Source organism: Manis pentadactyla, chromosome X (assembly GCF_030020395.1).
Source record: "Manis pentadactyla isolate mManPen7 chromosome X, mManPen7.hap1, whole genome shotgun sequence".
Classification (NCBI taxonomy): domain Eukaryota; kingdom Metazoa; phylum Chordata; class Mammalia; order Pholidota; family Manidae; genus Manis; species Manis pentadactyla.
Window position 1 is genome coordinate 103,342,274 of NC_080038.1, and position 26,826 is coordinate 103,369,099.

Sequence of the window (26,826 nt, forward strand, 5' to 3'; positions counted from 1 at the left end):
ATGTATGTCTGACAACAGTTTGAAGTTTGATGTTGAGCCCTTCAAAACCACATAGACTTAGGTAATGTGACCCAGTTCCTTGGTTTTGCAAAGAAGGGGGTGTGCAACTGGGAGAAGAGAATGCAGTTATTTACCAGTTTCTTCCTAAGGGCGAAAAACAGAATGTTCAGCATTTGTGGGAGGGGCAGGAGTTATGTTCTGCCTGAGGAATTCTTGCTCACTGGATGGGTAGGGTCAGGTGACAAACTTCCATGGCTTGCCTGGCACCAGAATGGGCCCTGCCCAGAGGCAGGAAAAATGTTTTCTTTAAGTCCTAGTTTCCCCGGCAGTTTGTCACAGTGCTCTAGGGTCCCATTTCACAGACTTGATGGGGCAAAATTGAAGGTAATAAGACTGTAGGACTTTCAAAGGAAACTCACAGAAGAATTCAACAGGGAGTCCCCAAGACCTAAGTTCTAAAGAAACCCCTGACTTTTGCTAAAGTCAAAAGAAACCCATTCCTTGACCCTCTGCAAAGCAGAAGCGACTGGAGCCTTTGCAGTGAGAAGGAGAAGGTACTTGCAGGGAATCATCTCCATAAGGTTAATGACTGTTCTTCAGCAAGTTGGAAGACTGTTGAAACAGATCCTGTATTCCTAGGCTTGGGGAACTGGGTGTTATTGGGTAATTTTTACCCACAAAAATCTGTTAGATCTGCAAAAAGCTACATTCCCACAGAAAAGAATCCCCTCAAATTAATGTCTCAATGCAGGCTATCTGTCTTGAGTGTGAGGTTGAACAGTGGAAGAGGGTGGTGATTGGTGGGATGAGGCCTGACTGGATGACTTGCAGCCTCAAGATTCGGAGATTGGGTGAGGATGTTCCTTTTATAGCCACCAAAAACTAGAAAGGTATTCCCTGAAATTTTGGCTTTGGATATTGGAGCCCCACATTTTGACCTATGGCTGCCTGCTTTAGTGATCACTATCCCTTTTGCCTCCATAAAGACATTTAAGAGGGTAGTCTGGGCTCCTGTTTCTGGAATCTTTCTAGTGAGAGGCCTCTTAGATTGCCTCCTGAGGCCTTCTTGGCTGAGCAGTTCTTGGAAAACAGTTCTGCAGTAGCAGAGACCCTCTCAGGGGTCTGCTCTGCTCATTTGGTCCCCCATGTGGCCACACCTGCCAGCCAGCTCTGGTCCATTAGAGTAGATATATCCTCTGATGTGAAAGTCAATGGTCACAGACCCTTTTATGCCCTCTTCCTCTTTACTTCTCCCTCCTTCTTATCTCTCAATACATCCAAACACTTGAAAAGAAACTGCTGGTTGTTTGTCCAACATCTGTTCTTTGCTTCCTTAAAACCAGAAATTTGAATCTTTTGGGGGTGAAATTTTGGGTGATTTTGAAATTTGGGGGATGGCAATGTACCCAGTTAAAGAAAACTGCCTTTCGGAGGAGTGACCAGACTAAGTTCTGGCCAATGAGATGCAAGCAAAAGTGTTGTGCAGTATTTCTGAGAAGGTTCCTCAAAAGCGAAGAGTGATATTTTTCCCCCTCCCTCTTTTCTCCTGTCTGGATTGGGGATAAAATGACTGGAGCTTGAGCAGCCATAATGGACAATGAGGCAACATGCTATATGTTCTAGAGCAGCAACTTGGGAGAAGTTTGGGTCTCTGGCGACTTTATAAAGTCACGCAATCAACACTGGTCTGCCTACCTTCAGACTTCTCTTATGGGAGAGATAAATAAACTGTATTTTTTAAGCAACTGATATTATTTTTTTCTGTATTGCAACCAGAGCTAATCCTAACTAATATTATACCACTTACCTAACATGTAGCTTGACAAGTAGCTCCAGATAATGGGATGGAGTTGTATGGGTCAAAATATGAATATGGAGAAAAGTGAGCATTTAGGATATCTAAAACGTGGGGACTTCCCTAGGCAAGTAGCATGGGAATACCACTGGACTATATGAAACTTCTCTTTATAGTAACCCCCATCGGTACTGCATCACATCTCTCAGATTTGCCATTGTATCTTCAGTGCCTGGTCCAGTGCCTGAAACATAGGACAGGCTCAGTTAAAGCTTGTTGAAAGAATAAAGAGCTCATTGCCTTCATAACTGACATAATCAACAAGCCAGTTTAGTTGTGTGATTTGAAGGACTTTGGGAAAGCTCCCGTCTCATCGCCATCCAAAAATTTCTTTCCCAAGCCATCATCAACTGTCACAGCATCTGAAACTTACAGAAATTTATTTGCTGATCAGAATGTGTCAGGTAATGTGATCAGCTCTGAGGATATAGTAGTGGGCAAAACAGCTGCCCCCTGGGAGCTCCCAGTACAGTGAGGTAGAAAAAACAAACAAAAGTATGTGACCTAGTTGTTACAATCTGGGATAAGTGCAACAAAAGAAACAATGATGGGGGCCACTTCTTTAGATGGGGTTATGGACGAAAGCCTCTCACAGGAAGGGGGACAACCAGGGGACAGGGACAAACAACCATGCAAACAGAGAGGTGGAAGTGCTGGTGGGAGCATTCTGGATCAAAGGAACCATGCGCACAAAAGCTCTGATGTTTAAGGAATGAAAGAATCTCCATGGGGCTGGAGCTTGGTAAGAGGGGAGAACTGATACTTGAAAAGGCTGAAGGGTCAGCAGAGGCCAGATCGTGTAAGGCACTTGTAGGTCGTGGAAAGGAGTTTGGACTTTATTCTAAGTTCAGTAATAAGCCTTTGATAAGCTTGCAGCAAGGGAGCACCAGGATCTGGTCTGGCATTAAGAAAATCACCGTGTCTGCTGGGTGGCATTGGACAAGCTCCAGTATGCAAGCAGGGAGACCAGTGTGTGAGGCTTTTGCTTCCATAGGAGAGATGAGAGATGAGGGTGGCTTAGACCAACTGGTAGTGACGGGACTGGAAAGAAGTAAAGAGTTTCGAGTGTGTTTTGGAGATTGAGTGGACCACACTGGGCAGTGGATGGGAGCTGAGGGAGCAGAAGGAATAAGGGTCCTGGTTTGTGCAGCTGTGTAGATGGCAGTGCCTTTCATGAGGTGGGATCCACTGGGAGAGGTCAGGACTGACTTTGATCATGTAGATATGATGTACTTGTGAGACACACAAATGCAGCTGTTGAGGAGGCAGGTGAATATTCGAGTCTGGAGCTCAGGGGGATATTTAGGGCTGGAAATATAAGCTTGGGAGTCATTGATGTGATGATGTTACTTAAGACCAGGGGAATAGATGGAATCTACCAGGAAGAGAGCATGTAGAGAGGTTAGAGCTGAAGCCAGAGGCACTCTGTTAGAGGAAGAGCACCCTGCAAAGGTGACTAAGAAGGGGCCATAGGGTTATCTATACACTGCCCACCACCCCGAACAGAATGTTTTAGAGATAGCACCTCTTTTCTTCTGCCTGAAATCACAATCAACCAAGAGAGAAATGCACATGAGTCAGACAGGAGATAGGAATGTTGCCTTTATTAATCATAAAGTTTCTTGGAGAAAGAAGAGCAGAGGTGCCTCTGAACAGACCTGCTAATATGAGCATCCTGTCTTATCCACTTTCTCCATGTGGAAACATGAAGTGAACTCCAGGAGCGCAGAGCCCATGCCTGACCTGGTCTGCACCTAGTAGAGTGCCTGGCACACAGTAGGTGTCAGTTTTTATTGAATGAATGGATCTGGATGTCTAGATTGAAACAATGCTCACAGATCATCCAGGAATCACCTGAGGAGCTTAACAATGCCCATGTCCAGACCAATTTTATTAACATTTCTAGGAATGGGGTCCAGGTATTAGTATTGCATGAAACTCTTGCCGGGCAATTCCAGGGTGCAGCCAAGGTTAAGAACTGTTGCTCTGGACCAGTTCCTCACTTTACAGGTGGGGCCACCAAGGTCTAGAGCAAGAGGGTCATCCATAACACTAGAGGGCTCATCTTGACCTTGTTGCTGACTATGAATGGCTGGGACAAAGTGGCTTCTTTTTTTGGGCTTCAGTGTCCCTCTCTGGGAACAGAGGATGTTGGGACAGTTGATCTCTAGAGTCCCGTCCAGCCCTAATGGCATATCACAGGTGTGACTTAACTTACTGGGACATCACTTGAGCCTCAAGATGCTTCTGAACAGCGGTTAGGTTTGTTTTGCAGTTGAAATGACTGGATTCTGTATTGCAATGGACAGCAAAGGAGAGATGTGTGGGATAGTTCAGGACCTACAGAGCCAGTCTTTGGTGGAAGATGTGCCCTGTTTTGTCCTGGGTGGTGGCAGAAGGAAGTTCACCAGTGAAACAGCTGCAAAACAGCAGAAGAGCCCATCTGGGAAAAGTCCAATGGACTGGGGACAGCAGAAGAGCCCAGCTGGGAAAGGTCCAATGGACTGGGGCCACCCTTTTTGCTCACAATCTCATCCTCTAGTTCCTGCCTTCCTTTGCCCAACCCCTCCAAGTCATCTCTTTTTCATTCCCTTCCTACCCTCTCCAATCATCTGTATCAAGTCTTTCAAAGGTGAGCTCATTCCCTCTGCCTACCCAAGACGTACATGCAACCCACCCACCTCCTTCCCATTTGAGTTTAGTGACCCAGAGCTTGTAAGGGTGTTGTCACAATATAGGCAACCAGAAGTGATGTGTGAATAGAAAGGGTTGGAGATGAGGCTGTAGGTGATGCCTTCCTGTACAAAATTGCATGGGGTGTTGTGGTGCTAAGCCACATTAGTCTTTAAAATGGCTATTTCATCAGCAACTTGATAAGAGCTCAATATGAGGATGAAGAGAATCTGTGGGCTAGAAGAGAAACTGAGGCCTAGAGCAAAGAGGTAATGTGTCCAAGACTCATGGCTAATGGGCCCTTCCTGGCCTGGATATTTACTCAGTACTTGGCTTAGAGAGGATCCTGGGTGCAGCCACTTTGTTTTTCAAATTAGAAAACTGAGGTGTGGAGACACCAATGACTTGCCTACGGTCATAGAGCTTGTTATACAAAGATTAGGACTACACTCAGGACTCCCGACTCTTCTTGTTAGAATACCTCAGCTGCATCAGTCTGCCCCCTGAAGTGGCTTTATAAGATGGTAGGGCTCATGCTAAGGATTCTGAAGAGGAAACGTCCAAATGAATAGACAAAAAGATGAAATTAGAGAGATATCAAACCTCAGTGTTCCCTTGGGGCTTTTCCTTTCCCTTTCTTTGATACCTCCCAGCTCCCCTTCCTCCTCCCTCACACAGCCCTCCTGGGGGTGGCCTCCACCGTGGCTCTGGGCCTTCTGCTTGGCCTCTTCTGCTCCCCCTTCCTGGGGCACTTGTCTACTCACATCATTTCAGCTCTTGTGCCATGCAGACACGCCCTCCAACTCAACTGTGCTCCAGGCCTGGACTTCACATTTCTTTCCACAGCTGGTTCTGGGCTATTTCCATATGCAAATATGCTTAGCTCAGCCAAAAGTCAAAATTGGAATTCGTCTTGCCTCTGAGAATCCGCAGCCTTTTCCTACACCCGTTTCCTTCAGTGCTTCCTCAGACTCCCAATCCTCCACACTCAGAACTTTTAAGGTCCCCAGAGGCTGGGGGAGGTGGGAGGGGGGAGTTGGTGTTGAACGGGTCTAGAGCTTCAGTTTGGGAAGATGAAAAAAAAGTTCTGGAGATAGGCAGTGGTGGCAGTTGCACAACAATGTGAATGTATTTTATTCCACTGGACTGTACACTTACAATGGCTAAGATGGTAAATTTTATGTTATATATATTTTACCACAATTAAGAAAACACAAAACAAAAACTTTCAAGTCATCCTTGACTCATGGCTACTCTGCTCTCTCCTCCCCAACTCGCTTTGTTACGATGTCATGCTGAGTTTGCACTTAGTGGAGGTTCCTCAGATGTTCACATCCTGCAGCATCACCGAGGCAGCTTGTGAGTTATCGATTCCCAAGCTCCTCTCCCCTCTTTATTCTGGAGGTGGAGCCTAGAACTTGCATTTAAACAAACTTAGCGACAAACCCGATATGGACAGACACAGACCACACTGGGAGAAACACGGCCTTTCAGCGTCTTGTGGTGTTGTCCCTTTGTCTCCTTTCTGTGACCCCTTTCCATACCCCGGCTGGCCCGCATCACCTCACACCTGGGTTGCAGTAACAGCTGGCCTGTCTTTGGCCAGCCTTTCTCTGCTCCAGCCTCTTCAGCTGCCAGGACCCATCTTTTGCAAATATCCTTGGCATCGCATCACTTCCCTGCTCTGAAGCCTACCATGGCTCCCTCGGACCTATTAAATCCTATCTCAATTCACTTGGAGCCAGCCCAGTCAGCTCCCATCCTCCCTCTTTCCTCCTCCCCTCGCTCCCATCCTTCCAGGCTCATTGGTCATTCCTCATCTTATATTAACCCCTCTGCTAGTTTGGGGCTGTTTGCTTTCTGTCTCTCTCCTCACTGTCCCTGGAACACTTCTGCTACACAGGAGGAATTATTGCAACTGTTGAGATTCTTCATCCTGTTTTTCCAGGTATCCACCTCCCTGCTCTCCCCCAACCCCAGCTCTGCCATACACTTACTATATGACTTTGAGCAAGTTGCTTCACTAATCTGTGCCTTAGAGTTCTCATTTTCTCGTCTGTGAAATGGGGATCTTAATGGCACATCCTCATAGGTTTGAGGAGAGGATTAAAAGAGGCAATAGAGGTAAAAGGGATCAGAACAACATCTGGCCAGGTAAGTGCCATGTAAGTGTTAGCTATTATTACTAATTATTGTTATGGTCCCTTCCAGCCAGCTCCTCCCTGGAAACCACGTCTGCTTGGAATAGAGAACTGATGGAGCTCTCTGCTAAACCTTGCCTGATCTAGTGGAGGTGGTTAAGTATTAAGTATTTGGGTTCCAACAAGCTTCTCTGCATGAGACAACCTGAGTAACTGGGCTGTCTACAAAACTCTAATTATGTCCATTAATTTTCTAACCAACTAGGAGGAGATGAGGTGAGATCTGAAAGCATGTTTTTTCCAGAATAAATAGGATGATACCAGGACTTCAAAATACCATAAGGAACAGCAGTTTGTGTACCTACTTTCTCTTGGTCTTTCTAGAATGCTCCTCCTACAGTCCAGGTCCCAGTGGCCCAACTTCCTCCTCTGCTGACTCCCTGGGTTCCTCATGGGAGCCCAACCGGAGCACCTTCCTGTGTGGCGGTTCCCAGCCAGAGAGCTGTGCACTTTGCACCCACCAGTCCTTGTCTGTAAATAATCTACCACCCACATTTCTGTTCTACTTTTCAAACCCACTCCTATGCTATTGTGGCAAATACAATAAATTCCTTTAAAAGTCCCACTGAATTCAGTCACTGCTTGTCATTATGTGTTTCTCTTCCCCCTTCCCCTCAATGAATACTGAAAGTTCAACTACTAACGGGCTGGGGGAGGTGTGAGAATATTTTTGACATTGAAAAGGGGCCCTTGTTGTCACAAAGGCTGGGGACCACTGCCTCATGGGACACGTGGGAGCCGCGGGTGCGGCGCTGAGCTCTCTGTTTTCTTGTCTGTCAAATGGAGGTAAATCATAAGGGTCTGTTTTTCTAACGGCAGGAAACAGAATATTCTGCATTCATGAGGAGGGGGTGGCTGAACAGTGTCTTGTCCAAGTGTGGGGAGGGCTGCCAAGGGGATCGGGTGAGATAACAGCTAGCGGGAGCCCTGGGTGAAGGAGCATGCCCAGGCAGGGAGGCCTGCTTCTTGTTCTTTTCCTTGCTCTGGATCCAGCTGCCCCAGCTGGGTCCAGAACCCCACAGCCTGTGAAGGGCTTCCCAGGAGCAATGTATTCTTTCGCCTTTCCCCGCCCCTACTTGGTTTTCTGTGGAACAATAACAAAAGAGCTGCTCCTGTTAAGTGACTAGCAAACAGCCACAGAGTTCCTCTTATCTAGTCTAGCAGCTGCTGTGGCCTCAGAGGGTGCAGTGTTTGTCTCTGTTTAGTCAGGGTTGCCTAGGAAACAAAGTTGTTCTTGTTTCTCACAGTGTGACTGTGGGCAAGTATTTTCCCTTTTCTTGCAGGGAAGGGCTGGATGAGCAGAAAGGGCTGTGTGTTTGCTGGACCATCCTCTGGCTTTCTGTTTTTCTTCAGTTAGTCCTTGCTTGGCTGGAAATCAGTGGGGGACATCTCCAGATAAGCTGAAGAGTTGAGAAGTCCTCTCAGTTTGTCCGCATGTGGGGAGGGGCTTGGGAGTTAGTGGGGACTGGGGACAGTTGGGTTTGGGTTGGGGCAGCTGCCTAGTCCAAAGCTTATAGCTGCTCCAGCAGCTGTGAAATCTGCACACCATGATCAAATTGGCAGGTGTAGACAATGAACTTGGCATCATGAGTAGAGAGGTTAGGAGCAGGTGGGGAAATTGGGATTTGGGAGGCCAGCCAGTAGGAGTTTGCAATGTTCTGTAGAAGAGTTTTGAGGATTGGAAAGAACAGGCCAAAGTACGTTATTTTTACAGCAAAGGAAGCACAACACTTTGAATATATTGGGGTAGTGACCGGTGCAAGGGAGGGGGCTGAGTCCCTTTGGTCCTTGAGGTTTGTGGCTCAGGAAACAAGGAATTCGGTTAAATTTTAAGTGACAAAGGAACAGCCATATGCTGTAGGAAGCTGAGCTTGAGTGGGCTCACTCACGTAGCAGTGGTGCGCTCCCCGGGGAATGAGGCAGGGCTCAGAACACAGCTCAGGGGCCACTGTGTCGCATGAAAGCAGGAGCAGGGCAGACAGGGATGGATGTGGGTTGAGTTCCAATTTGCCATAGTAGTTGTATGACTTTGGGCACGTCACAAACTGGCTGAGCCTCAGCTTCCTCACAGGTACAATGGGGGTGTTGTGATGGTTGTGCAAGATCGCGGATGTAGCGTAGGCCTGCCACTGAGGTGGTGCTCAGGAATATACAGCAGGTTACAAAACAGCGCCCCCAACCATGGCAGGCACCCCCCCCTCCAACAACTTCCACTTATACTCAGACACCAGGCTTATTTTTAGAAAAAAAAGAGCAACTTTTATTGAAATTTCAAGCTACACTTAAAAAACCAAAATCCAAATCCTGGATACACACATCAAGATAAGGTATCAGGAAATGGAAAGTATTCACACTGCCACAGAACCCACTAGACACAAGCTCCCTGAGCACACCACCCAGGCACCATTGGGTCAAAGCCATCCCTCTCCATCCCTTGCTCACAAGAGGACACGAGCAAGTTAGTCATTCTGTTCACCTGAAAGTTTTCCACAAACAAACAAAGTTTTCAAATGACAATGTAAAGTCCCAGCCCATCTTCTCTCAACCCCATTCTATGTAGTCAGCACCAGTGAATGGTGGGGTTGGCATTCAAAAGAGGACCTTACATGTCTTCAGGGGACAGATGGAAGAGGGATGCAGTAGCAGCAAGGTGTTCATGGCCGCATTCAGAGGCTGGCCCCCTACCTGCCTTTACTCTTTATTCTTACATAGCCTAAAGGTGATACTGGATCAACTTGGTAAATGAACACGGATCAAAGAATTAGCCTTAAGAGGTAAGGGACCAGTCAGTACTCCCAAAGCTGGTTGGGCTCTTCAACATGTAGGTGTATGTGTATTTGTATACATCACTACACTAAGATATAGATCTAGCCCTATGGGTATATATATGCTTTTATGGCTATATAGAAAAACTATGCCAATACTAACCAAACAGAACTTTGCAAGTGGTCATCCCAAAGCTGTAATCCCACACTAGGCTGTGCACCAAGCCATGCATTATACCATATTAACCAACAGAAGGCTGACTTGGCTCAATCCCTCCTGTCCCCGGCCCTGCCTTGGGAAGGCAGGAGAGATGAGAGAGGTTGCCTCTGCTCGAAATACAAGTGGCTTCATAGAATGGTCATTGTCAGGAGAAGCTGTTGAAGATGTCGATGGAAATGAAAACAGACCCCTTATACTTTCTGGTGCAACCTGGCTTTCTCTCTCAAACTACCTTTCTCCTTTGCCAGTTGCGTGAAGTTGCCCAGGCTTTGGGAGCTCTCAGGGCGCAGTGGCATTAGAGGCTCACTGGCTTGGGGTGACGAGGCCCCATGCAACTCAGCCTCCAGAGACCTGTTCTTTGTCAGGGGTCTGTCACTGGAGTGGGCCCGGGGGGCCACATCCTTGGGACATCTCTTGGCACCAGCTATACTAGGTGTAAAGTTCTCCACGTGAGATGACGCTTGGGGAGCCAAAAACAAACTGGGAAGAACTAGGTAGAACAAATTTAGTGGCTCTGCCCACCCTGAGGACAGAGCCACTTACACCGGAGAACCACCGGAGGCCTCGGGTGCTTGTGGGATCTTGGGAACCGGCTCTTCGGAACTCAACCGGGACTGGAATTTCTCCAGCTGCTCTGGGCTGGCCAGGGTCTTCAAGAGGGTGTTCTCACGCTCCAGCTGGGAGTTCTTCTCCACCAGCTCTCGGATCTGCCCCTTCAGGACCTCCACCTCCTCTTTTACTGCATACATCAGATGGTTTTTCACCAGATCCTGCCACCAAGGAAATCACAACAAAGCCATTCCTTAGCCATCATGGCCCCTCTGTGGCACGTTTGCCCTGCCATTGGAGTGCCTGCACTGTCCCTCATGCCACTGACCTCCAGTATTCCCTCAGCAGCCCCTCAGCATGCTGGCCCTGCAGCCGTTTCCCCTGTGCCTCTCCCGGAAGCACTGCAGCATCGCTCAAGAGAGCTGCGTGACTGGGGTCACACTTACGCTGGGAGCCCAGCTTTGAATTACACAGACTCCCCAATGCAAGTTTTTGCTCACTGCCGAAGCTGGCCATGGAGCTTTTCGGAGGCGACTTCTGCTGGTTGCTGGTGGTCTGCTATACATCTCTATTGCCACCTGAGGCCCTGTTGCTGGCCCAGAGCCCAGGGAGCACCTGCAATGCACCGCATTACAGTCTGTCCGCTTTACACAGCTTCACTAAGAGAGTAAAATCAGCTCTTTTGTAGTCCTCTCCTCCCCACATGACCCAGCATACTGAACGGTAGCCTGGCTGGGCAGGACACTGGCCCTGGGGGAGGCATTGGGATTGCTGCATCCTCTGAATCTGATGACTGCACTGGGGGCAGGGAATTGTCGTTAGGCTCCAGGGCACAATTAAGTGTTTGCTAACTGCTGGACGCCTTAAGTCCCTGCAGCCATTATGGCTGCTCAGTGGAGTATGACCTCTACCTAGTAAGGACAGGGAGAAGGGGTGGGTGCTTTGCTTCCTGTATCCTCCCAACTCTTGACCCCAGCCCAGGCTCTGCAGAGGCACTGCAGTGAGGTTGCATTCAATGAGCTCTGGCCCCTGACAAATGCGGGATGCAGACAAACGCAAGGGCTTGAGCTTCCTACCCGGCACGGGGACCCAGGAGTGAGCCAGAGGCTGCTGTGAAAAGTCCTGGGGCAGGAGATGGAAGAGGAAAGGAGGGGATCCAACAAGGGTGGATTGGAAATGCCCTAAAAGGTGGCACTCTGATGGGACTCTATGTAAGGCTTCCAAGGGAACAGGAAGCAGACTGTTGGGTTCCTTAGGCTCCTGGCTAACAGCTTTTGCACCCACCCCCTCGGTCCTGCCCTGAGTTACATAAGCAGCAGTTAGGTTTGGGAATGGGAATGACGCAGTGATGCCACTCACCATGGCCTGCTCAATCTTGTTGTCTAGGGCCACCACGCTGGCTCCGGAGGCACTGCCAAGACAAAAAGCAAAGAGACCATGTTACACACTCGGTTCCACTCTGACTACCTGGCAGCTGTGGCCAAAGTCCTCCATCTGCCCCAGCCTTTCCTTTCTCCTACCTCCCTGGCAGGGAGTTCCGGGGCACTTTGTCCCCAGGTCCCTCCCCAGCCCCTGCAGGAGGCCGCACCTCCCCACCCAGGCTGGCTCCCCGCCACCGCCGCCCAGAGCTCCGCGTGGAGCGGCAGCGCGTGGATCCCGGGGTGCACGGGCCAGCGTGGCCTGCTCGGCCAGCCTGGGCGACACGCGAACAATGGGGGCGCGTGGCCCCGGGAGCTCCCAGCCGCAGACCCTTTCCGGCGCCGGTCCTGAAGGTCCGGGCAAACCTACCGGGCTCTGAAGCTACCTGGGAATTCCTTCTCGGCTCGGAAGCTTCCGGCCTGTTCCCCAACTGCGCACGGCGCGCGGCCAGCCCTCTGCCCAGCCTTGCCCGGCCCTGCCCCACTGCCCCTCTGCCTCTGTCTCGGGCTGCAGCAGCTCGTCCGGCGCAGCGGCCGCAGGGACGCTCCGACGGCGGATCCCAGCGCAGCGGTGACCCCCCTCCCTGCGTCCCCTACCCCCGCCCCTTCCCAGGATGCTGCACCGCGGGAACGGGGACCTGCGGCGCACGGCTCGCTCGGAGATCCTGCTCGCAGCCCAACCCCCGCCGGCGTCCCGGCTCCGGAGCTGTGGCCGGTCGTTACCTGTTATCCAGTTTAACGGAAACCACATCCCCTCCAAGCAGGGAAGAGAAGAAAGAGATGTTGAAATTGTGCAGCTGATAGACCGCCACCTCCATGGGGGTCTGATACATTTTGGTATTCATGGCTCGGGCTGCCGGGGAGCTCTGGCCAGGATTCGGGCGGGTCTGGGCAGGCTGGGTGGCTGCTGGTGCGCTGCACCGGGCTGCACTCTGAGCTAAGAGGGGCCAAAGGCTGCCAATCAGACCCAAGCCCAGGTAGGCACTCGAGAGTTGAATGGAAGTGACTCGAGGGGTGTCACCTAGTGTGTCACAAACTCCACAGCCGCCAGTCCAACCCAGACTCGGAGATATTTCGGCTCCTGCTTCTTTATATAGGAGGAGCCGGCTGCGTCACATGGCGTCAGGGGCCATGCAAATGAACCCTGTGCCTGGCTTTGTGGTCCAGTGAAACCACATCCCCTCCCTGAACCTTAGGCTGGGACTGTAAACAGTTCAGCACTTTCTTGTGCCAACTGGCGTCTCCAGGGAGGGCTCTGGAGATTGGTAAAAACCAAACTGGAGCTGATTTCTTAGAGAAATCAGAAGCACAAATGTCGTAACAGGAGGTAGAAAGCATTCAGTAGAGAGCAGTGCTGGTTTTCAAAGCTCTTCTTGAGGTGCCAGCCAGCAAGCCCCCACGGCTTTGCAATGCAAGCACACACTACACACTCTGGACCCCCACCTGCACCATTGGGAGCCCTGCCTCTTCCCACCACCAGCCTCCTAAGCCTCCCTTCTGAACACATACTTTGTCATTTGCATGTCCCCTCACCCAGCCAGCTGGCCTGCCAGCCTGCCCCCAACCCCAGCACCTATCTACTCGCCTCATCCTTTGGGTGTACCTGTGTCCTGACTCATGCACAGATCTATGGCACGCATGGGACACAGATCTGAGCTAATCTGTGCATGCCAATATGCATGTATTGAGGAGAGTGTCCAGAAACTCAGATGAGTAGTGGAACATAATACAGGGGAGCAGCTGGGGGTCAGGTGGGTAACAGATAAGGTGGGGAGGAGACAGTAGGGGAGTGGGCATGAAAGTAAATACAAGATATCAGCCTTTTTCTCTTTGGTCTCCACACCCTACTCTGCAAAGAAAATACATTCACCATTATCCAGGATCTTGTGTCCCTATTTTGAAAAACAAGATTTTGTTACTTTCCTATAAAGAGCAAATGACAACAGAACTATAAACCAAGGCTAAATATAAACCATCCCAGGAAAACACCTGCAGGGTGGTGGGTCCAACCTTACTTAAGGTTAGAAGGTACTTCAGGAACAAACAGATTCCAAGTCACAATGACAATAAGGTGTTTGTTGCCTGCTAAGAATTACATATCTTTCCATCAAAATATATTTTCATTCTTTTCAGCCTTAAGCTTAAAAAAAGGAGGGGGGCATGGGAGGGTTGAGGACCTTTCCTCCAGCTGTTTCTAAGCGACGCCACCTGGTGGACAGAAGCATAATTGCATCCAGAAGGAATAAGCTAGACAGAACAAGGGACAGGTGATGCAACTGGCAGTATTATTTACACCAACTCAGGGCCAGGAGGAGAACATTGGGTTCCACATACACAATAGTTTGGTGAAGTTAGGGCCAGTACCCATGAATCAGTTTGTGATTCAGGCTGTGGTCCAAAGAAATACCCGAATGCAATCATGCTGTTGGAAAAGTACTGGGGCCTCTTATCAGCAAAGAAGGTAATTATTATTTGCCTTGGGATATTTCTTCTAACCAGGTGCCTGGCACTGATACCCTGGCCAAGGCCCAGTTAAGCCCAGTTTGAGGCCTTGGTTTTCTCCAGGCTGCCAGTGCAGTTACGCCACTGAACAGACAACCTTTTTCATTGTGACATGAGACTCCTATTGGATCCTACCAGTGGTTAACACATGCACATGGGCCATTCTCATTCTATTCGTAAAGGGCTGACAAGTAGAACTATGCAAGCATACCTACTGCCTTATCTTAGGATGGTGTTTTTCTTCACTCCAGTTTAGGTGGGAGATAATGTTACCTTTAGCTCACAAACTCCCTGTGCATGGTGTTTGCACTAACCCATGTGCAGTAGACAGAACAAAGTGCAGACTACATTTTTAGGTCATCAAGAATATTAGCCAAGAAAAAAAAACACTTCCTTAAACCAGAAGCTTAATTGATACTGGAATTCCATGATATATTGATCTGCCCTCTGTGCCACACAGAACTTTGTAGGTCCAGGAAGAGTCTCTGAGTTGACCCTTCATTGGCTTGTTAATTTTTCCTAAAGTAACTATTGCTACCCACCCCAAGATTCCAAGGGAGATGATGAAAAAAAGATAAAAAAGCTGGGTGGGCAGGAAAAAAAACATAAGCAGGCAAACGGCATAGCACAGAAGAAAAAAAATGGTTCCTTCAACAGGGACTTCCTCATATGGAAACAGAGGCAGAGAAATCCAGGTAGTTTGGGGAAGGAAAGGAAAAGTTTAAGTTTGCTAGCAAGGCTGCATTTGAATTGTACATTATACTTCAATGAAAAATAATCTGAGTTTGAGACCCACCGACAGTTAAGCATCTACTATAGGCCAGACCCTGTGCTGGTTGTACCACAAACCCTGCAGTAGAGAAACTGTCACCATCACTTCACAGAAGAAGAAACTGAGGGTCTCAGATGCTACCTTGCTCAAGGTGGCACAGCTGATAAATTGCAGAACTGGGACTCCAGCCCAGGTCTTTCCTGACCTAGAGGTCAAGTTTGTTCCTATTACATTTACTAGTGGGACAGGGAGTAGGTTTGTTGAATGAGTGAGTCAAGGCAGCTGGGAGATGGGTTTGAGGTGCCAGGAAAGTAGTGAGGAGGAAGAAAGAGAGAGGGGCAGGAGATGTGCCCCCAGAGTCAGACTTTGAGCTCTGTGAGCTCAGCAGGCATTTCTGACACATGGCAGGGGAGAACAGCATTGGGGCAGCAGCAGAATTTTCAAAGTGCCCAAAAGAGCTTTATATGAGGGCTGTGCTCACCCACATCATTCCAAAAGGCAGCCACGCCATCCCCAAAGAAAGCATTCTCTGTCTAGGAAATAGGAAATAGTAACCCAACCAGGGAGCTCCCAGAATGGAAAACACAGTCCTGGGGTACACCATATCCCAAAAAAGGTACGGAGTCATGGAGTCATAATCACAGTCTGGTCAAACCTCCAATTCTTAGGCCCCATTAACAGGCACCTTTGATGAGTTCTTTTTTTTCCCCTATTCCTGCTGTGCTCAGCTTTTAGGAACATGAAGCAAACAGTAAGAAAACAAGCTCCTATCAGCATTTAGTTTAGAAAAACAACTTCAAAATGATGCCCCCAGTTCAGCCCACGCTCAGGTAATCTCTCATCCCCTCTACACTTGTAGTTTGCCAGCTGCCTGCCCAGTGAGAAGTGATCACCCTGGGGCCTTAGGATCCTCTGTTAGCAAACAGTGGCTGGATCCCAGGATCTTTACAAGACAATGGACAGAAATGTCCCAGCATAAAGATTTTCTAAGGGCAGGTAGGAGGGGGATAGGAGGGAAGTAGAAAGAACCCACACGGTTTGCTTAACCCTCAGTGCACCAGAAAATTCCTCTGCCCAGAACAGCTGCACCAGACTCTGCAGTGAGTGGAATCTTGTGCTTTACACGGTCTCTGTGATCTGACCTAACTTAGAATCCTGAGTAAAGTGGTGATCCATGAGGCTCTCAGTGTCCTTGTGACCTTTGGAGGTGGGCCCCAGGCAGGAAACAGTGGCCTGGGGATTAAACAACCCAGCAATCTTGTGTGGATGTATCTGAACTCCCTTTCTTCCATCCTTTGACTTGCAACATAGGCTGGACGGAGAGCCAGCACAACAATGGCACCCAGCTGATGAGCCAGGTCCTTTGCGGGCTCTTGGTTCTAGCCCTATGGCCGTGGGGTTCTGCAATTAAAGAGATGCAGCTGAACCCCCTCTCAGGGGCGACCTTCTAGATGGAGGATGGCATAATGAAGATGGAGCCAACTCCTTCCATTTCAGGAGGCCCTGGAAGTCCATTTGTTCCCTTTCAGCTGGAGAAAATGTCTGAGAATTCCCACTAGTCTGTTCCACTTTGAAAGCCGAACTCTCTAGGACAAGAGCCCTTCCGCCTGCGGGTTCTCATGGGACAGTGGGCCGGAGACTGGGCAGTCTGGGCGGCAGAATGCGTGGGCAGGACCCCAGCACACTGAGGAGGGGTGGGGAGCCGACTCAGGGTGGTGCGGTAGGCTGCGGGGGGGCCATGCGGCGGAACATCTCACTTCCCCTTCTGTCACACTTGAAGCATTGTATACCACACAGCCCAAAGGAAACTATTTATAGGCAAGTCTTCCTTATTTTCTGCAGGGAATGTTCCACCCCAAGATTCGGCAATGTTGCCAGCAAAACACAGGGTCTTGTGTCAGGAGAAGCGGAAAAAGACACGATTCGAGAGGTGCGGGACAAGCCACAAAGCAAACATTGGGTTAGGAGCTGGGAAAGGAAATCAAAAAGGATATTGAGCACTGGAGCGTTAGCACAGTTAATGGGACGACTGAAAAACAGCCCTCTCCCTCACTCCTCCACCGCGGCCCCCTTCCTGCTGAAGCTCTATTTCTAATTACTTACTTGTCCCTTTTTTTGAAGAGGCTGGGGGAATAAGGAGGCTGAAATGCCATTGTTTAATTTGTCCTTGCTTCTCTCTTATCTTCTTTCTTCCCCTGGGGTTCCACTCCAGTGTGGAAGACTATAGACAGGAAGGCCACTGCCGCTTACATGGTTACTTTGGCTTCATGGAAAATCCCCAGTGTCCAGATGGAGGGGAGCAAGAAGGAAAGACAGTGACAGAGAAAGCGCCTTGCCCTCTGTGGGTCATGTGACTTGCCCTGCATGGCCAAGGCCCAGAACCCTCACTTTTGGGGGGCAGAGGGGGACAGACGCAGATGCAAGAGTCCAAGCAGAATCCTGGTGAAGATGTACACTCCTGAAAAAACAGTGCTAGCAACTGATTTGGGCCAAACCCTGGCACTGAACGACAGCAGAGGCAATGAATTGTGCCTTTCAGCTCCCTCCCAGACAGGGTCCTGTGTGAACTTCACAATCTCTGAGTGACACTAGAGACGGCAGGCAGAACTGAACCCCATTTTGACGAGGCATTCTACCCCACTCACCCTTATCCAGAGAAATCAAAAAGTGCTCATCAAGTCACCTTCATCCCCAAAATTTGGTGGCTAACTACTGTGGGGTGGTGGGGGGTGAAGGCAGTTTGTCCTGGCATCTCAGCAAGACTGGAAGTATTGGCTTTGTTACCCAGGAATGCAGCTGAGCTCAGTGGATCTTAAATTTCACAAACCTTGTGACAATATTTATGCCTGTCTCCCTTCCCCTTATGCCTTGCAGCTGGAAAAATTCACCCCCATAATTTTTCCAAGCCCTCTTCTCATTTTCTGCCCTCCCCATTACCCAGATACAAGTAATGAAATAGGTATTCCTGAAAGACGGTACAATTAATCTCGGTAATTGGAATCACCTCTCTCTCCCCACCTCTCCACACTGGTTGTCATTATCACTCAACTCAATTCAACTCAACTCAACTCAATTCAATTGAAAGTTGATTGAATGCCTATTCAAAGTGCAAGGCACATTTCAGGGAAATTAAAAACAAATAAACAAACTGGTAGTACAAGTCAAAAATTGTGCTTCCTTACAGAATATCCTAGGCCTGTGGCAAGTTCAGAAGTCTCCCTACTGGTTAGACCTCAGTGAAATGTTTGCTTAAGGAAAAAGCTTAGGGCTTAGGAGCTCTTGGGAGAGTAGTCTGGGGTTTGGGAGGGACATACCACTGCTATTTCTGGGCATTACTTCATTCCTTAGCATTTTGTCTGTGCCCATCTAGATGGGATAACACAACAGCCATGCAACCTGGAGTTTCTATGGGACCTAATGCTTCTGACATTGTGACTGACAGTGCCAGGGTACCTCACTCTGTTTCCTTTCCTTACCCACCAGGTTTGTAAAACAAGGGAACAAAGCACAGGTCTACTGAGTTGCCAAAACCTTCCTACTAAGAAGAGGGTCTATGCTTAGCATGGGGGTCAACTCTACCTGCTGACCTCTTGACCTTCTATCTTTGGCCAGCCCCTCTGTCTTACCCTTGTTCCATTTCACCCTCCCATAATGGCAAGCATCTCTAGCCAGGCAAACAGCCCCCTGACTGTGGCACACCCTCTGGGAATCCTGGCCCACTGTAGCCTTCCCAGCATCTGGGAAATAAAGCAGCAAGCAGCAAGAATGTGGCCACTCTCCATGTTTGTCTGCACAAGCCCTCTGCCAGCTTATCTGAACCCGGAAGACACTGGTAGGGCCTGTCCTCATCCTTTCTGCTCTGTGGATCAGTCCCAAGAGCTGAAATTCCAAGCCATTTTTCCTGGCAGTTGCCTGGGTTACTTTGAATGGTATGTGAAAGTCTTGGGGCTACTGATGATGCTTGGAAGACAAAAACCAGGAGGACCTTGTTGGAGATGCAGAGCCAGCAGACAAGGGACCCATGGAGCAGGCAGGGGTTGTGAGGTGCAGCACCTGGCTCCATTGTGGGCCCTGCTAAAGAATGGGTGACCTATGGAGTGGTACGGTTTCCCTGGGGAAGAAAACAACAGTAATAATGCCAGCCTCTTCAGGCACTCAGGCTCCTGGGCCATAATGCTCCTCGGAGCATTATGAGCCTCCCAGGGCTTTCACATTGTATGCTCGAGGCCCTCGCTTGCCTCACAGTCGAGCTATTCACCACACACTCACTTGAAAGAGCTCCTTGATCTTCTGTGCTGGAACTGTGAGTCATGAAGAGGGGCTCTCCAGCCACCCCCTGCCCCACCTCAGGCTTCCCGGATGGAAAGAAGGCAGCCCAGCTGGGGTGGGTTAAGTGGCAGGAGGGGGCAGGGGACAACACACTATTCCAACAACAGACAGAAAGGGGAGAAATAAGGTAAGCTCTTCCCTGGGCGGCCCCTCGCCATTGGAACAGTGCCAAGGGGCTCCAAGGAGGGCTGGGAGGGGTTAAGGAAGGCCTCCTGTCTGGTTTGACAATTGCTACCTAGGAATACACACACCTTATCAGAAAGAGAGAACCACAGAAGTGCACACACATTGATACAAACACTCTCTCAGCCTTTCACCAAGTCTAATTCACAGAGATAGGAAGGAGAAGGGCTCACTCACATTCTCTCTCCCTACCTCTCTCTCTCCTTCCTCCCTCTCTCTCCTCTCTTGCTGTTGCCAGCTTCCTCCTGACCCCAAAGGGGTAGTAAAGCAACAGGATATGGCAAGATGGCAAGATCAAGCTGAAGTGTCAAAACCCATGGCCTCTGCTCTCTCTGACGTCCAGAGCTGGTTGTGTGCTGTGCAGGGCCTAGAGGTGACAGGGTCTTAGGGGAATCTTGGAGCAGCAGTCCAGTGGGTACAGGGAGATCCAGTTTGAAGCCTCACACTGTACACCAGGAACAGGAAGCCCTGGCAATGCCAGGTCCACAGTCTTCAAAGATGTCAGTCACATGATAAAATGAGAGTGAAATCAAAACAAGCACCATTTGTGTACAATCATATGAACACCTAAGGACTGATTCCCACTGGCTCCTTGTGAGGACGGTTCTAGCTGGAGCCAGTCCCAGCAGAGATGCTGTATGTGACTGGCTACCTGAGAAGTGTGATCTGAAGGGCACTGAGAAAGAGTTCCTCTCAGTCCAAGCTGTTTGTCTGACCTGACTACTATAGTGCCTACAAACACCACTATCCAAGTCACACTCTTGGGTTCTAATGATGGTTCCTGGAGTTCTGAACACTTTGAGGAATTAGGAAAACATTTTTCCAATGCAAAAAGCCCTGGGAAAGTGTCACATTCTGCCACTTTCTGTTACAAATACTTAAGTTTGAACTAAATTTTCGTATTACTTTCAACTCAGTAGTCGGGGGCCGATCAGCATAGGAGGACAACTGGACACACAGCAGGTAAACCTTGATGGTGGGCTATGGAGGGAAAGAAATGGGTCTAAGAACATTAGAATCACCCAGGGGAGCTTATGAAGACTATGGACTCCCTGGACTCCAGCTCTAGAAAATCTAGTATTTGGTCTGGACTTGTGAAGGGCATTTTTATCAGGTGATTTGGATATAGGTCTTCTGGCCTGACTGTGGAAGTGCTTCAGGGAACCACTGACCTAAAGGTGAGAGCCAAGGCAGGGTCTACCTGGAGATGCCCCATAGTGGCAGGGTCACCAAGGTCCACTTGCATGACAGGCCATTAGGGTTAGGGTTGAGATTAGGGTTAGGATTCAACATATTCCAGGTCTAATGTCTGTTCAGCTACCTCTTTTCCTCTCACTCCTGAAAACTTGAACAGAATGTGATGAGAGCTGCTATTAAAAGGATAACCTGATCCTGCTTTGATTTATAAATCAACCTTTGGCAAATTTTGCCTGTTCTGAGGAAGCTTCTAAGACACTTCACAGCTGCTAGCTAGGAGGTTAGGGACATGAGGGGCGGGCATCACAGGGTGGAAAGGGAGATGAACCCGGGGAGATGGAGAAAACAAGGAGGAGCTGATTTTTCTTCAACAGCACAGTTTGGTCAATTAACCAGCCCTGCCTCCCTTCGACAAAGGCCAGCTCCCCTCCAGCTCTGTGGCTGTCACTGCTCGGTCAAACATGGGTCCAGTCAGAGGTCAGCTGTAGGTATGTGGCTCATTCTCCCCTCAGGAGCCTGCTGGCTGCAAACACACTCATCCCCACTGTGATCCAAGCCTTGGATCCCCTGCACCTACCATCCTCGCCCCATCCCATTGCTTGTGAGTGTCTCCCTGGCAAGGAGGCTGCCCCCTGCTCAACGCCTCCCAACTCCCAAGGAAGGCAGAGCAGAAGGGGAATTCGCTGCTCTCTGTGGTCCACATCCGGCCTGTGTTTTGGTATTTTATTTGATTTTTATGTCTAATTTACACTGCTTGCTAGGTTTGGGGCTTAAATAAACAAAGGCTATGTTTCCCCCAAGGCCTGGACTTCCTGGTTGCCTGTCAGCAACAGCGTGACCCTTTTAACCTCCTCCCTTGCTGCTTGAGACAAGCAGTGCTGGGGGTGGGGTGGAAGAGAAAGATCTTTGGGTCAAAAGCCTGGAAATTCATAGTGCCAGCCTGAAATACCACCCCCATCCCCCACCGTTCTCGACAACATGAATGTTAAGTCTGAAGCTGCTTTACCCAATACAGCAAGACTGTAAGGGTAAAGCACAAACATAGATAATTCAAAGTATCTGCACTGAATTTTTGAAAAATCTATTCACAGATGTCTTTGTACCACCAAGCAAAGATAGAAGGGCCTGGTCTTTATGGGTGGAGCTTTGGTGGCACTAGCAGCCTTAAAGGCCTACAGACTGAGTTGAGCATGGTGGGCCTAGCTGGGAAAGGCTTCTTGCCAAAGCTCATATACCTTAAAAAATAAGAGGAACACTGGCCCCTATGTTCTGGGATAGAACTCTAACAGCAAAGTAATGAATCCTGGTCAACAGTTCTGACATCCTGTTATTTGCTAAAACTAATAATACTGTGGAGTTTGTTGACAGAGTTGCAGAAGAGCTAAAGTAAATATGGAAACTGAGGAATGGCCAAGCATAGACAGTTACTAGGTCGGCAGTTAAGAAGAAGAAGAAGGGAGTTTTACAGATACTCCTTGGACATCTTGGGGCACCAGAGCCTGAGCATGGTTGGGAGATAATCTAGAGGCATGTGTCATGTCACAGGGCAGCAATTTGTCTCCAGCCATAGGCTGTGCAATAATGTGCTTGGCCCACAGAGCAGGTCCTGAGCTCTCCAACAGAAAGTAATGATAAGAAGAATCTAAAGGGATTGGCCCAGTGCATATGCCAGGGGAGGTGCTCCCTGGGAAATGCAGCTCTAGCACCCATTCTAAATGAACATGGTTATATGGGAAGAAAATATGTCAGGGGGCTTGAATTCTTTTTCTACCTTGGCCACCAGCCAGTTGGGAGACTGCTTAGAAGGCTTCTAAACCCCCTGTGCTGACAGCTCCTCATTCATGAAATGGGAATGATACTTCCCTCCCCTATGTATGCACCACGCTAGGTGTATGTGTTCATGGACACCTGGAAAAGTCTGGAAACAGATAATATCACTGTACTTTTTTTTTTACAGACTGATGATGTCCTTGACAACTATACAAACATATATGTATTTGCCTATGTTTCCAGACTTGATGGACATACTGACTTCTTTGGAGAGTAAGAAGGGCCACATGAATGTGATAGGCTCCATGATGAGTAAGGGTCCCAGTTCCCAAACCTGCTGGCAAAATGGCTCACCATTTTGAGCAGCCTATCAGTGCTCTTTCGAAGTCTAGCATTTCTAATTTTCTTTCCAGTTCCAGTTTTTGTTTCCCTGATTTCACAAGTTACAGATACTGCTTATGGGGATGGGGTAGTTGGAGGAATTAACGTTAAAATGGAATAAGCATTTAAATTTAGTTTCTTGAGGGTCTTAGCAATCCTTCCCCATAGCAGTGCTTTGTAGGCTGCATAATGTTTTGGCCTCGAGAGCCTCTCCAGTAGCACAAGCAGTCAGTAATCAGCAGGACCTCTAGTCTTTCAAGCAGGACTGAAGGCACAGCCAGATAAGACCATGACTGGAAGTGGGCAGTGCACAAGATCTCAAGTGAGCATCTACTGGCTGCCTACACTAGAATACAGGCTCTTCAAGGGCAGGAGCTTATCTTATTCACCATCCTACCCCCAGGGTCTGGACCAGTGCCTGACACACAGTCTCAATGTGGCAAATATATGCTTAATAAATAAATAAAAGATTTGGGTAATAAGTGTTACAACTTTGCTCCCAGTCTCTGTGGGGAAGAACTATAGGTAAGTTCATGAACTTACCTTCTGTTAACACTTTAATTTGGGGAAAGTCATTGTCTGAGAGCAACTCTGCACTAAAAACATGACAGACTGGTGAAAATCAAACATACTTGGGAAACCCAACCCAAACACAATTTAATTGAGTAAGTGGCCACTAATGACCTGGAACCAAGGCTTAACCTCTTCAATAAAAGGGATAATTCAGCCATGTGTGTGCTGCTGTTTCTTTACTAATGCTGGGACTTAAGCTGGAGGGGCTGGGTCAGGGTTGGGAACAGGGCACCCACAGGGAGCAGTGGAGGGTGATGAAGCCCAGGAGCAGGGCAGCCAAGTCTCAGCTGGCAGCAACATCAAAGAGGGATATCGGGCTAGCAGGCCTGATTCTGAGCAAGTGACAGCCACATAACTGGAATGATGACAGGGGGAGGGGGTGAGGTGGTGGGGGGAGTCAGACAAAAAAAAAATACATCCTGACTACAAATCCTCTGATACCTGCCAAGATAAAGGAAACTCATCATTAATGTCACCCTTGGGTTTGAAGTGTTGAGGATCCATCCTCTTAAAATGAAAAGTCTTTCTCGGAAGGGGAACTATTTAGTTTTTCTCAGGGAAGGAACATGACAACTTGCTCAGTATGGTTCGAAGAGTGGGGGTGCTTCTGGGAGAAGTGCCCAGGCTGATTAAGTACAGAGTGGTGGAGGCCTGGGTGGAGCCTCACAATGGGTCCTGGCTAACTGGTAGCCTTGGCCTTTCAGGGGCCAGGCAGAACGTACCCAAATATTCTTGGACTCATCAAGAAACCAAATTGCCTGAGTAGGCAGCTCTAAGAGTAGTAGAATTTATGACAAAGGAGATAGTTTTTTCCTGCTTTTCTGGATAAACACAAGCAGACTGTTCTAAAGAGGCCAGGAGGAGAAGCACTGTGCCCAAGTCTTACCGGGGACATTTATCTTTAGTGTTCCCTGTACAGAGGATCTCATTTGCTTGCTCATCAAAGCATCTTGAGAGGTGAACACAATCTCCTCATCTTCTATCTACTCATTTAGAAGTTGTTATAGGTGAGAAATGAACCCCCAGGAAGCCCCTGTGACTGGTAAGGGGTTGATGGGTTGATTCTCCCTCCCTGGGGGAGTTTCTTTTCACCAAGGCTCTCCTGTTAACCCAAAGGAATGAGTCCAGCGGGAGAAGTGTCAGGCAGTAGGGCAGGTTGCTAGGGGAGCTTTCTTTGGCCTTTTCCTGCCACTGTCTGTTGGCAGTTGCCTTTTCTGCCTGTGCACCAGGCGGCCCTGGCAGCTGACACAATACTCACACCAGAGCTGGCCAGGGCAGCCCTTGCCCCTCGGCACCCCTCTTCTTGACCTTGTAAAACTCTGGCAAAACCTCAGCCCCTGAGCCCCATTCTAGCTTGACCAGGAGATGGCCCACTGCCTGATACCAGGCAGAGCTGGGCCGATGGAGGGAGGTGGGGGACGGAGGAGCAGGGCTGCCACCCCTGTGGCCCTGTTGTGAGGCGCTGACAGCTGGGAGAGGACCTGAAACCAGTTAGCCTAGGGCTCCCAGCCAGCAGTGTATTTTCATCTTGTTTTGACTGAGACTGTCTTCCCCTGTGTAAACACAGCCATGTCAGGGGAAAGAAAATGTAGACCAACTTAAAATAGGTGGGTGGAACTCATCTCACCCGTGAATCACCAGCGCAGGGAAGGCCCTGCAGGTGGGCCTTTTTGCTTTAAGCAAACTTGCCATATAAAAACCTTGATTCAACAAGAGGTAAGGGATGGACAACTGTTAGGTCTTGACCTATCACTGGGAGATTTCAAAGCCACATCTGGTCCAAATAATACCAGTAGCTCCCATGTATTGATTACTTAGTGGGCACTGTGCCAAGAGCATCATATACATTAGCCTTTTGAACCTTGCCAACAGTGGATACAGTAGGAACTGCGTATCATGTTATTATTAGGCCCATTTTTTAGGATGAAGAAACTGAGGCTCAGAGGGGTTAAGTGACTTGCCTAGGGTCACTCAGCTAGCAAGGGGCACAGGCCAGATGTGAATCCCTGGTATGTGATTCTAAAGCTCTGAGTTGTCTCTAGATGGGCATTTCACTTTGTTTTGAGGAGATTTCCAGGCAGGGCTGCATTCTAGGCACAAATGTCCCTTCTCACTGAACCCCCTTCATCACAGTTGCAGGCCAGTTGGAAACAGGTCCTTATTAGGGTGGGGAAGCACTTGGGTGGGGGCTGGTTCTTTCCATTGACCAAAGGATTGCTATCACAACTCCCTGAAAGAGGGAAGCCCCTCTAGCATGCCACGATGGGATGGAGCTGCATTTCAATTCAGGGACTGGGGGACTGTTTAAGGGCAACTGCTTGACTAGATTCAGGGAAGGCCCCTCAGTAATTGCAATTAAGTACAAACCACTCAGACACCAGGCTTGGGAAGGGACAAAAGAGTCAGTATAATCCAGCATAAGGAAAAACCACATGTAAACATGTATTTTGAAACAAAATATCACCAATCACAGTGTTGGTGCAGGGCTGGCCCCCAGGCTAAATGGTGAAGTAGGAGTCTGTCTTCAGAACCTTCCTGCTTCCTTTTCAGGGACCTTCCTCCTGCCTGTCCCCTCAGGTGACCTGTGCCCTCCTGCTGTCTGGAGTTTCATGGGGCCCCTCACTATCTTCAGCTCCCCCCAGAAATGTCCCCTTGGGGAACTCTCAGTCTCCTGGTCTTTGGGCCAATCCTAAAAGACCAGAGAAATGTGTGTGTTTGTGTAAATGGCAGGTAATGGCTTAACAAGTGTTCCTCACTCAGATCACAGGGGCTTTAAACCCACAGATTTCAGTCATTAGTATCATTTTAGGCATTAGTGGGGATGGGGTGGGGAGGGAACAAGCTGAGGGGGGTGGCAGCAGTGGGAGGGGGATATTGCTTATCAGTGGTCTTCAAATACTGCCAAGTAGGCCACGTGCTACTCTGACTACAGGTAAGTCTAGCTCTACATACTACTCTAAATACTAAGTCCTTACACTCCACTCCTGCTTTATTCTTTCCAGAACATGGTGGAAAGAGCACTGGAATAGTGGTCAGGAGGTCTGGGTTCTGGCCTGGGTTGGCCCCTGGCTACCAAAACAACCTTGGAAAGGTTCTGTAACCATTCTGGGCCCCAGTTTCCCCTAAATATAAAATGAGAGGGCCAGGGCTGCAAATTTACATTTATTTGGGTGCCTATTTGATGAATGCTAGTCCTATTTGGTCTGGGAGCTCCATGAAGTTATCTACCAAGGGCCTATAACAATGTCTGATACATATTAAGAGCTCAACAAATGGAATCATTGAGTGAATGAATGGCAAAAGTGAGTTCTAAGGTTGCTGCTGGTTCTAACAGTACCAGCCTTGATCTCCTCAGATGCAGCTATTTACAACTGTGCCTCTGAGTGGAGAGGCCCAGGACAAAGGCTGGGTGAAGGCTGCAGGCCCATTTGGTGCAGG

General features: G+C 48.9%; 1 protein-coding gene and 1 long non-coding RNA gene across 5 annotated transcripts in view; one reads left to right on the forward strand and one right to left on the reverse strand.

Annotated features, from left to right (window-relative positions):
* Nucleotides 1-3,835: 3,835 nt before the first annotated feature.
* Nucleotides 3,836-8,266, forward strand: LOC118931994 (uncharacterized). Its single transcript, XR_008995010.1, has 3 exons — nucleotides 3,836-4,307; nucleotides 4,350-6,476; nucleotides 6,740-8,266. It is a non-coding gene; the product is annotated as an uncharacterized LOC118931994 (long non-coding RNA).
* Nucleotides 8,267-8,962: 696 nt separating this feature from the next.
* TSC22D3 (TSC22 domain family member 3) overlaps nucleotides 8,963-26,826 on the reverse strand; it is a 58,504-nt gene continuing 40,640 nt past the window's right edge. For 3 of the 4 annotated variants that reach the window (XM_057495195.1, XM_036924961.2, XM_036924960.2), the window contains exons 3-4: nucleotides 11,623-11,674; nucleotides 8,963-10,484 (exon numbers count right to left, since the gene is read on the reverse strand). In XM_057495195.1, the coding sequence (XP_057351178.1) occupies nucleotides 10,254-10,484; nucleotides 11,623-11,674 (283 nt within the window). In that variant the 3' untranslated portion in view covers nucleotides 8,963-10,253. Of the gene's footprint in view, nucleotides 10,485-11,622; nucleotides 11,675-12,404; nucleotides 12,760-26,826 lie in introns of those variants that run through there. The other variant, XM_036924964.2, reaches the window with a different exon arrangement.